The 13,769-nt window shown below is 36.2% G+C and overlaps 2 protein-coding genes and 1 non-coding gene across 12 annotated transcripts in view; 1 reads left to right on the top strand and 2 right to left on the bottom strand.

Moving 5' to 3' along the window:
* Nucleotides 1–1,443, top strand: part of LOC103716174 — a 29,650-nt gene extending 28,207 nt beyond the window's left edge. For 2 of the 3 annotated variants that reach the window (XM_008804077.4, XM_039127363.1), the window contains exons 21-23: nt 363–557; nt 638–709; nt 829–981. In XM_008804077.4, coding sequence (XP_008802299.2) covers nt 363–557; nt 638–709; nt 829–981 — 420 coding nt within the window. Of the gene's footprint in view, nt 1–362; nt 558–637; nt 714–828 lie in introns of all 3 variants that reach the window. The other variant, XM_039127364.1, reaches the window with a different exon arrangement.
* A 144-nt stretch (nt 1,444–1,587) lies between these two features.
* On the bottom strand, nt 1,588–1,686 carry LOC113463321. Its single transcript, XR_003387384.1, has one exon. It is a non-coding gene; the product is annotated as a U6 spliceosomal RNA (small nuclear RNA).
* A 3,838-nt stretch (nt 1,687–5,524) lies between these two features.
* LOC103716173 lies at nt 5,525–13,186 on the bottom strand. 8 transcript variants are annotated; one of them, XR_605477.3, is made up of 6 exons: nt 12,681–13,186; nt 10,814–10,904; nt 10,439–10,605; nt 7,451–7,512; nt 7,241–7,349; nt 5,525–5,998 (listed from the first exon to the last, which is right to left on the bottom strand). XR_605477.3 is itself a non-coding variant. In XM_008804072.3 (6 exons), exons 1-6 carry the CDS (start codon nt 12,951–12,953, stop codon nt 5,917–5,919), a joined length of 771 nt encoding a protein of 256 aa, XP_008802294.2. In that variant the 5' UTR covers nt 12,954–13,184; the 3' UTR covers nt 5,531–5,916. The 8 variants fall into 8 exon arrangements, 6 of the variants coding, with proteins under 6 accessions (XP_008802294.2, XP_008802295.2, XP_008802293.2 ...); XR_605476.3 differs by having other exon boundaries at nt 5,531–5,998; nt 10,439–10,611; nt 12,681–13,183; XM_008804072.3 differs by having other exon boundaries at nt 5,531–5,998; nt 7,467–7,512; nt 10,439–10,608; nt 12,681–13,184.
* Between the last annotated feature and the right edge of the window lie 583 nt (nt 13,187–13,769).

The raw sequence follows: 13,769 nt of genomic DNA, 5'->3' as shown, positions 1-13,769 counted from the left end.
TCTCTCTCCCTCCCCCGCTCGCTCTCTCTCTTTTCCTCTCTTTCCTTCTTTTCCCCTTTCAGCGACGTCTTTTCGATTTCGTTGCCAGAATTGTCCCAGTCCGCCACTGGTATGGCTCGGGATGCCCTAAACTGGACGGTTCCGCCGATCCTGGTTTAAGTAGTTCAATGCACTATCTTATACTGAAAAACATGTAAAGATGATGGGGCGAAAATGATAAAAGGTGTCAGGAGACTTCTTATAGCACAATAGGGACATGTCAGGACAAGTAGTTTTTTCATACAATATTTCCTTTCAGCTTACAATATTGGTTTGGAAATTTCTTATCATTTGTGATGCATTTATCATACTTGTATGTTCAGACTCGAGCACAGAGCACCACAAAGCTCAAGAAGATCATCCAAGACTCAAAGGATGCTATAGCAGAATCTGATATTAGAAGCAGAATGCAGCCCTTGAAGGATCACCTTATGCAGACAATTAATCACCTCCATACAGTCTTTGAGGTTCATGTGTTTGTAGCAGTATGTCGAGGCTTTTGGCACCGAATGGGGCAGGTATGCTATATGACATGCAATGCATCATTACCTGCTTATTGGTTATAGCAATACACATAATTAATTATCTCTGGTTACAGGATGTCCTTAGTTTCTTGGAGAATCGAAAAGAGAACAGAGCATGGTATAAAGGTGCACGAGTCACAGTGGCTGTAAGTAAGACTAGTTTTGTAAAGATATTCTACATAAACTAAGTTTTTCTAGGATGTTTATAGCCTGTCTGGGATTACTTCCCTTCATGCGTACGCATCTTTTTGACTGAATAATGCAGGTTTTGGATGACACATTTGCATCACAGATGCAGCAACTGCTTGGTAATGCACTGCAGGAGAAAGACCTGGAGCCACCCAGATCAATCATGGAAGTGCGTTCAGTGCTTTGCAAGGATGCATCTGTTCATAAGGATTCAAATTTCTACTATTAGATTGTGTAAGTATGCACGCGGGATTTTCGTATGCATCCATTTTAGACATTATATACTGAAGAGCTGAGAGCAGGGCTTCAATGCATGGTTAAATAGTTTGCCGATCTGCACATAAAAGGATCTCAAAGAAGCTGCCTTGCACAAGCACACGCCAATTTGTATAGGTCAAAGCATATGAGGAAGCACCTGTTATCCATGAGCTTCTTGTCAGTAGTGTAGGGACTAAAATTAATTTAACCAAGTTATAGCAAAAGCTTCATATATCAGTGTTCCCTGATTTGGAGGGATGGACTTATTTTCTTTTTCCCTTGTTTGTATGATACAAGCAAATATAATTCAACGGAGTCCAACAGATTGTCTGGGTTATTGGTGCGGTGACTGAGTTCTGGGGCTGAGATGTGTTATGAGACTTATGTAAAGAACATGATGCCATAATTATAAAATTATTTTTTCTTTCTCATCCATTTGCTTTCAAGGATTGCACTCCTGCCTTTGTGATGACGTTTTTAACTTTTTATGTATTCTGGACTTGCCTTGAAATGTAGTTTGTAAGCGGGTTTTCCTATCCTACAGATTATCTTCAGAAATCAATATCGGCAAAGTTTGAAGCATGTATTTCTGAATCTAAAAAGGATGCATATCCTTGGGCAGGGGCCATGCTAATCTTTGTACCATCCCAATTTTATCATATGTCTCCAATAAAATATAGGGAAAAAGTTCAGGCAAGTTATCCATATCTGGAATGTTTAAATCTTGTCCAATACTGCTTGCAATACCCCTTTTAAATATTTTCTGCGCGGAAAGTAAGATTGGATTCTGAAATTTTTTCCAATGTCTGCCCTGCTGGGGTGGATTGCCGTCTTAAAGACACTCTGATTCATTGGTGGTTTAAAGGTTGCATTCAGTCCTTTTTTTCAGGGTATGTGTGGATCATGACCCATGAAGTTCCGGACTGAAGTTGTAGGCCGGTCATAAACAGTAAGAAAACCAATCTTCATGCCAAAAATTATTGTACCAGTCTCTAGCTGCCCAAAAAATGGCCAACTGAGCAACTGGTGAAACGGAAAAAGGTCCTTTGCGAGAGCATCCGAGTCAAGATTGTCCTAGATGTAAGCTGATTGATGCTGCTAGGGTAAGACCAAAAAATAGCCATGGAATCTGGGGAGGAGTGGAGCTTTGTTTTGAAATTTCCATTGATTTTTTGAGGCAATTTCCATTGATTTTTCACCAACTTCATGGGATCCTTACCTGGCGTAATTGGAGATTGGAGCTTTGGGATGAGTTCTTAAGGGTGTAATAGGCCGAAATTGATCAAGCTTAGGTCTGATCAAGTTTGGTTAATTGAGCAAAGCTTAGCTCATTTATTATTTTATCATGCCTAATTCGGGTCTGATTTTGAAGTGAGCCAAGCTGGTCTCTATTTCAATCAGCTCAATACATTTGTCATGTTGAGATCAATTCAAGCTTTTCTTGAGCTTGGTTCAAACTTAATTCAAGCTTTAATCAAGCTTAGTTGAAATTTAGTTCAAACACGCTTTAAACATGCTCTGATTATATTCCAACTAAACCAAAAGTCAGATATTTGATTAAATCTAATGGTCGATTACATACATATTATCATATACTTTATTAACTAAAAAGTTTTATCCAGCGATCGCTCTAGGTCGTTTGAAAGCTTGGTTCGATTTTCTTTTGAAGAAAACAAAACTTTGTTTAAAATTAATATCAAGCCTATGAACTAGGTTCAAGCTTGAACAAACAATGCTCAAACTGATCTTGAGCTCAAGCTCCTCAAATCATTTGACAGCCCTAACTTCAGGTATGGGTAGAATCTAGTTTAGGCCTAGTATGCTTTAATCTAGGTTTACCCAACTCACTGAAACCGTTATTCACACATCCATTAGAATCATGTTCATGTTTTTTCTTGCCCTTTTACTTCGAGACACTAGACACCACTCTAATAGAAAGCCTTGAATGTTTGTGATATTGATCCGTGGGTATAAGGAATATTGTTTTACTATGTTACACTTGGGATAGCATAACTTGCAGACTAGGGTTCACTGATGTGACACTAGCAGCAGTGTTAAGTTGCCATGGGAGCACTTGCTTATAATTTGCCACACCAGGCAAGTTGCTACTTGTTTTATGAACCTTTTCCTCTCTGCTTCAACAGACTTATTCCTCTTCTAGAGGTCAGATTTGCATGCTGCGACAAACAAATTTGAGACTTCATTTAGACAATATAAACTTGCCTTTTTCGGCAAGGCTCTTATTCTTTATACTGTGACATGCATGCATGTTTTTTAAGGAAACTAATATAATAGGGACCATTAAAAATACTCAGTCATGGTTCCGACAATCTGGATCATGGGAGAGGCAAATTGGGGAATAGGGCTGCAAATAGGTTAGGTTGATCCGTGATCCAACTCGAACCAAACTGCTTAGACCCAATCTGGACCTAATTTAAGAACCTGTGGAGCTGGGTCGGATACCAAATTTAGATCCATTCTATATTCTAGGTTAGATTTGGGTTTATTAAATTTTGACCTGATCTCATTTGATCCGATTGTTATTTGGATTTAATTTAGGACTTCTGACGTACTATTTGACCCGAACCTAGAATACCTAGAAGAAAAAGTAATTTGAGCTTCTAACTTTGTTTGACAAAGAGGTATTTGATTCAATGGATGATGCTGTTAGCAAGGCATAGGAGACATACTCAGGCTCAGGGGATAGTGATTCAGCAGACCTTATTGGTAAAGCTGATGTTGAAATGGCTGATGGTGATACTGATTTAGGTATGCTAATTATTTTTTTCTTAGTTAAACCTTACAATATATGAACATATGCTATTTACTTATTCATGGTGGTCACATATAAGATTTATCTTAAAATGATCCTCAAGATACATCATTGCATTACTTTCCAAGTTATTCACTAAAGAAATATTGAAGATGGAGGTGATACATGTAGTTCCTGATATAATTGAGTTCTGAGTACTTAATCGCCTTTTGAGGTACATAGATTTTGGAAATCCATTTTATAGATTCCTCGGTATTTTTTCATAAAATATTTTGTAAAATTATATAACTCGAACAACATTCTAGTTGAACATGCTAGAATAGAAAGTCCAAATAAATTTTGTGCAAGCCTAATGTAAAAGTACAATAATTTTAATATTTTGGCAAGTTTTTGACCTTTCTTTCTATTACTGTATGGATTTATTATTAAATCAAAAGCATAAATTAACTCATTGCCATATGAATGATCTGGATCCAATCTAAATCCAAATTTTTCGGATTGGAACTAAGTTTTACATGGACCTGACCCAATTTGATTGACCCATTAGGTAAAAAAAATTTTGGTCATGACCTGACTTAATCTTTAATTGTGTTGGTTTTAGATCTAACATTAGGACTTGAACAAAGAACCAAGTTGGGTTGATGTTACTCATAAGCCAATCCGACTCCCATTTGCACGCCTGTTGGGCACAAACATAACTTTTTGAAGTTTTTTTTTTTATGTTTTTCTTTTGTGCATAAAGTTGTTATTTTAGTTTGAAGTTTTTTTTTTTTTTTTTGCACAAAGTTGCTATTTTAGGACTCGAACTCGTACCATTAAGTTTGTCAACCCAAACCTTTTTTACTACTACATGAAGCAATAGTCCTTAAAGAATCCAATACAACATATTGACAAATAATATTATAAATCCATCGATTTGTTGTGCATAAGTAGAGTAGGTCTAATCATTAAATATGGCCTTAGTGCAATGATAAGGTTACTCTATTGTAATCTAGATGTTATGGATTCAAAATATGAAAATAACTTCTCCACACATGAGAGTAAGGTTGCATAAATCTAACCATCCCCAAATCCAGCAATGGTGGCAGACTTATGTATGGAAACACTTTTTTCAATCACCAAATCGAGGATATGGTTCATATACAAACGCATGCACTAAAACCCAAACAATAGTTGAGCTACTTTCTATGATGCCTCAACCCCCAATTAGGAGATAAGATGGGCCAATTGGATGCCGAGTGGGCTTTGTAGACTTTGAACAAGTTGCAGTAGTTTTTATTTGAATAGGAATAATGAATCTTTCAGTTGCTAGATGCTTTGTGATCCATTTCGACCACTCATCATAGTGTGTCATGCTCAAGTCTCCAGAGTGGAGACAACCTAATACTAAGTAACGACCCTAAAATGGGCATGAACGATTATAAGAACGCTAAAATTGGCACTACATACTATCATTTTAATTACCTTGAATATAATCATTCATAAAATCATAACATAAATTTAATTCAGCAGATATGATTAATGCACATATAAAAACTATTCACACAATCAGATTTCCTGAAGGGATGTTTTTATTAACTTGATCATGATTGTCCACTGAGTTTATGAATAATCCTGTACGTCATATCTGGTAATGGCATCTGTGCAGTTCATTGAATAATCCTGTATGTCATGCCCACTCAATTACCCATGATTATGATAGTTTTTTTAACTCTAGCATGTCCCTTCTCATAAAGTCATATAAACAGAAAGGCAAACTGAATTCAAGCCATATGATTCAGATAAAGAAGTATTAAGTATCCAAACAATGAAATATATACAGTTGATTTCACAAATATCACAACCAGGAGAGAGCGAGCGAGAGATAGAGAGAGAGAAAGAGAGATACAAGAGACTGTGGATGGACAATCAATCATCTATAAACACATGGGTGAACATTCTACATTTTTGAGACCTCCAGGAGCTCTATGAAAGCTTCGCGCATCAGAGTTATCCAAATCAATAACAAGTGTCAACTCTAGGAGCTCTATGAAGGTCCTTGAAACAGTCTCTCTTCTGGCACACTGAAGGTGCAAGACACTGGATGCCAAATCCCTCAGGCTTCCCATCTTCCCAAGTCATTACAGCAAAGTTTCACATCAACTTTGATATTATACGGCAGGATGACCAGAAGGCTGCAGAGGCTGCTTTAAGAATTGCTGGATTTTGGTATATGCTGGAAAAAAGGAGCAACAGGAGGGGTGATATAGATAATCTAAAATAGTTATTAGTTAATGCAACAAACAGGAGCTTTTCTGCATATGATGCAACACAAACAATAAATCTGTCCTAATACATTTGTTAAAAAAATGGATGTAGGAGTGGCTACAATATGTGTCACATTTCATATCTGAGTTCAAGTTATAACTTAAATTGCACTTCGAACGAGGGGACAGCAACAAAAAGGAACAAGAAAGGATTGGAGAGGACGTCCACCAATCCCAAAACTTTCAAGACAGCAGGAATCACTGTTAAAATGAAGTTGATTAAGACATTTTATGATCCAGTTGAAGATGTCAATTGTGACAGAAATTCTAAAGCAGTGTCCCCTTAAGCACACAATTCTAGTTGTCTCCACTAGCAGCATATGTGATATCCCTCCGGTATCATGGCCAACTACCATAGAATAGCAAATGAATATACTCTTAGGGGAATTCTACTAGTGACATGTCCAATGTATGTACTAACGCATCATTATGGGCAAGACCAATTATCCTAATATAGATGATCACTGAGGTTTCATGCTTCTTGTCTTTGGCAGCAGCTTCATACTGGGATTTTAGGATGGATTTTAATGACTTGTAATATACATGTTTTCAAAGTTATGAAATGAAGTAACACTATATCAAGAATATTTTTTTTAGGAACACGTGAAAACATCTATGCCTACAAAAATCACAATAGTAGAAAAAGACATTCTATAGAGGTTATATTTTATTTTCACTATTAAGGTTTGCCGTCTCGATACTGGACCCATACTGGTACCACACTAGCACTGTGTCGGTGTGGTACAGTATAGAGTCTTTTTAGCGTACCAAGTGTCGGTACGCCGCCCATATTGGATACCGATACTGAACTGGTATAGTATGGTACGATTCGTATTGTCCGGTTTGGGTCAGTATGACAAACCATGTTCACTACAGTATATAAACCAATATGTTTGGTTGATTATACCCGAAATAACACATGAATGGACATCTGGTGGATGATATGGTTCGAAGATTAAATTCTAACATGAGAACTTTCTTATAGTTGAGGCTATGAATTCAAGTCGAATGAAAATGAAGCACATGACTGTTCCATCTCTGGAACATAATGCATTATTTACAAGGTTATAAATTTAAAGAAAACATTGATATGCCTTTATGCAATACAATGATTACAAATTTTATACAAAAGGATTATGCAGACAACTTACCCTATAGCAGTTGCACTCCAAGAAGCCACATTATAAATAACTTTGCTTCCATCCCATGCCTTTCGAAGTCTACTTTTCTTCTTTTTCACAGCAAATGTTTTGCTGAGGGCTGGATAAATGGAAATGAAATAGGCCAGTTTAATATCAGATACTTTTTCCAATAATTAATAATCATATTCGATGCAACAATGGCTAATAGCAACAATTTACATGTAAAATTTTATACTTAGGTAACAGAACTCGCCTTCTTGAAGTTCATTGGGAGTTAATTCCTGCAAAATGAAACTGCAAAGTATGAAACACCGCATATTTACATCACCGTAATATATCAAGATGAAAGGGGTGCAATCGTAGGCCAGATGCCCAAATAGCACAACTGGAGCAATATGAGCTAGCCAATATAAGGCATCATTAGTAGATCTAAATGCAATATGAACTTCAAAAGGAATATTGTTAGGATGTGCAAAGAATCTCCTACATTTTATCAGAACTAAAGCAATAAGTTGTAGCACTTCAATGGACCTAAGACTGCTAATTTAACAATCAAAATTTGCCATCCTAAACATTTAAGCATGCCGTACACTAAGCATTGTGAAAATATAACGTGGAACAAACTTGTCCACATACACAAGTTCCATGTCCCAGAATGCAGGGAATCATTCAAAAGAAAGAGATATGGTGGCATGTGTTTTGTAGAGTTCATAGCTTTCCTCCTCCAAAAGTGAATTTGAAAATTTGAATGGATAAATGAGAATGCATAAGCAAGAAGCACATACATCCAAGGCTTGGTAGTTTAAAAACTCTCTTCTTCGATAAGCCTATTAGGAAATCTGGAAAGTTGGTTATTGTTGAGGAAGGATGGTAACTTGTATGTAGTATTTTTATACAACCTAACTAAACTTAACCATTTTATACAAAAGATGATTTGAAGCTCCTAAAGATTAAACAAAATGATATGGCTAATTGGAAGTATGGGGTGTGGGGTGTAATAATTGTTATCAACATCACTTTCAACTTTTGCAGTAAAACAGGAAAAGAAAATAAGTTGGTAGAAAATACAGATGGTGATCATGGCGATCACGATAGTGACAGAAGGGGAGAGTCTGGGCAGGGCGGTACTTTCTTTTTTGGTAGAGGTAGGGATGCATTTTGGCTTGTTGTAATGCATTGGCGTAGAGAACTTGGAGATAAAAGAGAAAAGAAAAAGGAGATACATTTTTAAAGAAAAGTGGGAGTAAAAGTAAAATGACAACCGTGCTGGTCACTGGTCGGCACACAACATGTCAGAGCAGGTAAGCCACACACCATGTCAGAGCAGATAAGCCGGTTAGTGCCAATCACAGGCACCCTTGACAAGTACAATTCAGTGCCAGGCTGGCACAGCATTAGCGCATAGTATTGAAAACATCGAGAAAGGGCAACACACGATTTGGTCATGTAAGTGAAGGAAAATGAGCCATTTGTCATCAAGGAGACAACAGAATTTGAGTGCTTACTGTGAAAGATACTAGGGAATGAGCATCGAAGGCAAAAGAAGACTGCTCAATTCTCAGCATACTTAGATGTACTTTATGCAATATGTTCAAGATTATGTGGTGCCTTAAAAAGAAGAAAAATAAAAAAAAACTACAGAACCTAATTGATATATTGTCATCAGAAACTATATGTAAATAACTCAATTAATAACAAACATACCTAAAGTGGATAGACTACGTTCTCATTCATCTCATGCAAGAAAATTCTAGGTTATATAAGAACATTATAAGAGCAAATGAGGACAAATGACATTTTCTTTTTTTTGAAAGGTGAAAATAAATTGACTCAATTTTAAGTAGAATGGATGCAAGAAATTGGGATTTTTCAGTATTTGCCTTAAAATTTGGATGCTTTGGTATCAAACTGATGAAATATGAGATGCAGAAACAAACATGGAATCAGTCTGAGCCTCTATTATCAAATTGAAATTTTTAACCAAAAGCAAAGAAGCAATCTGAATTCCCTTAATTACGTACATGCCTCTTAATAAACATATACACAAACATCAGACAGATATGGTGACAGCAAATCTAGACAGATATGATCAAGAAAAAGCTTTTAATAAATTCATAATTAAGAAATCCCAATAATTTTCCCAACAATCCTTTATCCCTTTTCTATTGGAAAAGTAAAAAGCAGATGATTTCAAGTAACAAGAGACTGATTTAAGGTACGAGAGTTGGATCAAGAAAATAAAGGATTTGGAAATAAGGAACAAAAAGATTGCATTGTTCCTACTGGATTTGTTTGCCAAAGACTGCATGTCATTTCATGAGGATTCTTCATGTTCCACACCACAAATTCAGCATGTCTAAACATGTGGTGACGATAACAGTTCTAAAATTTAATTCCATGTAAGAAGAGAAAGAATAAGAAAATATATGAGAAAAATAATAAAAGACATGGGATGATATAATCCATCCTCCACATGGTTTAGAGCCACCTTAAACCCAAAAAAAAGTAATGATTTTTAAACTACCCAAGATGACTCCTCAATGACCACTATGTTATGATTTTGACCACTTTATTTAACCATTCAAACACATTGACTATGATTTGTGGGCTATTGACACCTGCACAAGATGAACTTGTCGATGACTAAATGACTCAAAAACACTTAACAGATACACAAAGAACCATGCATCTAGTTACTTCCCATTTCCCATGTAATTTTGATAGCATCCTGCATGTGTGCTGCATGGGTGTGTGTCAGTGTTATTTGAATTTGTGTAATGTTCCAGTACATAATTTTTTATTTGCATTTGGTAACTCTGTTTTCTTCCTTTTTCCAGTTATCACTAGGTAATAATTACTCATCATCACTAACTTCCATGTAGCATGAAGAAGAATAGCTCATAATCATGGATGCAACTAAAGGCATAAATCAGCTAGCAGTTGCAAAAAAAACTGTCTCATCTACCACTTAGTGCTTGCATTGGTGATTATACTGGTGTAGTGAGTCTCACTTAGTGCTTGCATGGGTGATTGTACTGGTGAAATGTATTCTCACTTAACATTTAATCAAATAAGAAATCATATGATTAGCCTTTCTACAGTTCCTTCCAACATCCATGTGGTATATTGCTAGATTTTTCAGCAAAAGAGTACAGTAAATAGCAGCAAACTAAGCCAAGATGGCATAATAGGAAAAACATGACATACTTTAGTTTGTTTCAGTGATAATAGGTATGCAGCCATGAAGCTAGCAATCCCCTCCACTATGTCCTCTTGCCTGACAAGAACATAACCATCTGGATCTGATTCATCATCCACTTGCTTATCTTCCCACAGATCCATGGTGCTAACCATATCCCAAGATGCATTCTCATCTGCTACTACATTTAGACATTCCAGTCAGCAATTATCACTGATATTAGACTAGAAACAGAGAAGAAAAACAATATGCAACATGCAATAAAGTTCGCTGCTGCATCAGTCAGTATTCAAACTGCAGTAAATCTTGCATGACTAGATGAGACAAAGATCTGTTTAAGTTAGAAGAAGAAAAGGAATGAATTTATCAAACTTTAGGCATACCAGAAATACTGTGAAAAACTGACTTGTGGTTGCTCCCAAGCTTTTCAAGAAAGTCAGATGATTCAACTTTAGACTTGAGAAGATCACACAGCTGCATAACAAAAGGAGGTGCTTTAACTTTCAAATGATTCAACAATCAAAACAAAATCCTACCACTGAATGCATAACGATAGCAATGACCAATAGGTTCCCTAGTCCTTTCGCTAATACTTAACGATGATCGCATGGTTTTATTTGATAGCCCCCAAGATAATATCTAGCCCCTTAAACTCTGATACCATCTATCTCCTTAGCAGGAAAAATTCATAAAATAACAATCAATTTTTGAAATAACAAAACTTTGACTTCCCCCTGAAACCCATGCAATGTCGGTAGGAAGCAACAAATCCTTCTCAAATTGCCAACCATACAAAATAAAGAAACAGGACGAATCCAGAACAATAGAAAATTACAAAAATCATATTAATAAAAACATTATCTTCTTTATTAGATTTAAGATCCTATGTTCCTCTGCAAAGGTGATAAATTGACAATGAAAGTAACAAGTCAACTTTCGAAGAGTCAACAAAATATTGCTCAGATATTTTTTAGGAACACATTTCTCATCTTGTTTTTCCAAAAATAATCCTTAGCTTAAGTAGGTCATACAAGAATCTTATCATTTCATTTTAAGGTACAACATACATGCCCTTAGGTTCTTCCTATGATAACCATCACCTTCACAAGCAAATGAATCCACAACAATCAAGTTGCTTTAAGAAGTAGAACCACACCCACCATTTACCATCCATTTCAAATCTACTCACTTTGGTTACAGAATTTCAAATGAAGTTGCTTTAAGAAGTAGAACCACACCAAGAATTGCTTTACATAGGAGAAATATTCCAACTCCTATTTTATCAGATTAATTACAATCCCTTCCTTAGCTACAGAATTGCTAAGCAGATGTTGTAGTAGATTCAAGTGTACCAACAACAAAGAAGACCTAAAAAAATAAAATAAAAAAGGGCTGGCCTAAGAAGCAAGTGTGAAAGAGAGCTCCCAAAGATATTTTTATGCAGGTATGGCATTCTAGGCAGCTACTATCAAGGGATTCCCTTTTAAATTAGGGTATGATCATGGATCTTTTAGGATAACAGGGACTAAACTAATGAAATGAAGGAGTCTATTTTCATCAAATGATATTAACATATTTAATATCTCAAGTTTATCAGGCTCGCATTTAGAGGAATAGATAGTTGATCATCCTTTATCAGTATTCTTCATATATTTTTATATATTTTCTAACTGATCAGACAGAATAATGCACAAACAATGCCTTTGCAGGTTCCTGCATACTCTTGTCCCATCTGCCAGAAAGGAGATGAATAAGTAACTTCATTTGACAGTGAGGGGTTGCACGAAGAATACTCTTAAATCACCGAAATTGAAGGTTACCATATTATGCAATCAATTTTTTTTGGTCCCATATAATATTTGCCTACAGTAATACCTTAAACATTTGACAATTCTAAAAAAATTCAATCTCATTTTTTTCCACCCAAAAAGAATAACTAAATAATCAAATAATCACAGAAACTCAACTGCCTCCTAAATCCTTTGCACTGGTGAGAAAAGCCAAAACCAAATCCTTCTTCAATCAACCCCAAATGTACCCAACAAGGAGATAATAAAATTCACATAAACCGATCCCGCTAGCACAACATAATGAATTGGACGATTACGCCATGATTCAATCATAATTCAATGCTCCAACCAATTAACTGCTGACCAAAATTATGAAATCCAAAGCTAATAACATTAAAAAAAGCATTAGAAACTAATAAATCCCCAAACGTAATCTCAAGCAGAAGAATTCCCTCCTTACCTCATCGATCTCCTGATCGTCGGCAGAAGGCGAGCGCGGCGTGTAACCCTCCTCTTCCCCCTTCTCCTCCTCCTTCTCCTCCTCTTCCGCCGCCGCATCTCCAGCGGGATCTTGGTCGAGTTTGGCGTCCTGGAGCAGCTCGAGGGCTTGTCGGCACTGCTCCAGCACCGCCTCCAGGGTCCGCCGCCGCACCCGCACCTGCTCCTCCCCGTTGACAGGGCCAGCAGAGGGCCCCGATCCCGCTACCGCAGCCTCCGCCGCCGACGCCGCCATGATGCCCTAACCCTAAGGAAAGAAGAGCCTAAAGAATCAAAAGAAAGGAGGAAAAACTACTGAAAATTTGGTCGAAATTCTGCCCCGTGGCAGGATTAATCGTTTCTTCTCTCGTCTTCCCCTTTCTCCTCCGGTTCTTCTTCGATATGATCGATTTTTGTCGTCCTTTCTGTCCGTCCGACATTGCCATCTCCTTGCACGGCTGGCGCCGTTTAAACACGTCACGGCGTGCATAGGCTGACGTATGGGATCTTTAAACTGTATCTTAGATTCAAAACTATTATCTATTATATATAACTAAAATAATGACAGCTTGCGCTGAAATCTGAATAATATAATTTATTATTTTAAATAATAAGTAAAATTTTATTTTTTTGTTTTATTATCTATTTTATATATTTAAAAAGCTTATTCTTAACTCTATATTCACAGTATAAATGCCCGTATTAATAATATCATTGGTATAGTTTTCTAGTTTAGATAATAAATTAAGCTCTTATATCTACTATATTATTTATTTTTTATTTTAGAGATTTGAGTTGCACAAAAAATTTTATTCATCATGTGGATACTATTTTAATATCGAGTATTTATTGTTCTAATTGGCTTGAAATTTCATCATATCTTAAAAAATATAATAGCTAACATATGTGGCTTATATCATCAATACCTATATTGTTTTTAATGTAAAATGAGTAGGAATAGATATTAGGTTTTCTTAGGATTATGTAGAAAATGATTTTAGATCATGCATTAGCATAGAAATTTTTATGGGAGCTGAAAATGGCTGATCAAGTGAAGAGAATGATTTGAGAC

Source organism: Phoenix dactylifera, chromosome 6 (assembly GCF_009389715.1).
Source record: "Phoenix dactylifera cultivar Barhee BC4 chromosome 6, palm_55x_up_171113_PBpolish2nd_filt_p, whole genome shotgun sequence".
NCBI lineage: Eukaryota > Viridiplantae > Streptophyta > Magnoliopsida > Arecales > Arecaceae > Phoenix > Phoenix dactylifera.
Note: the sequence above shows the minus strand (reverse complement) of the source record. Positions and strands in the feature narration are given on the sequence as shown.

Bases quoted from the DNA above. Each gene is read 5' to 3' on its own strand.
- LOC103716173 (XM_008804071.4), bottom strand. From the start codon at position 12,953: ATGGCGGCGTCGGCGGCGGAGGCTGCGGTAGCGGGATCGGGGCCCTCT. The intron at 7,513-10,438 runs GTATGTCATGTT...TTCATTTTGCAG, and splicing joins TATCACTGAAACAAACTAAA to GAATTAACTCCCAATGAACT. The intron at 7,350-7,466 runs GTATAAAATTTT...CCATTTATCCAG, and splicing joins AGGCGAGTTCTGTTACCTAA to CCCTCAGCAAAACATTTGCT.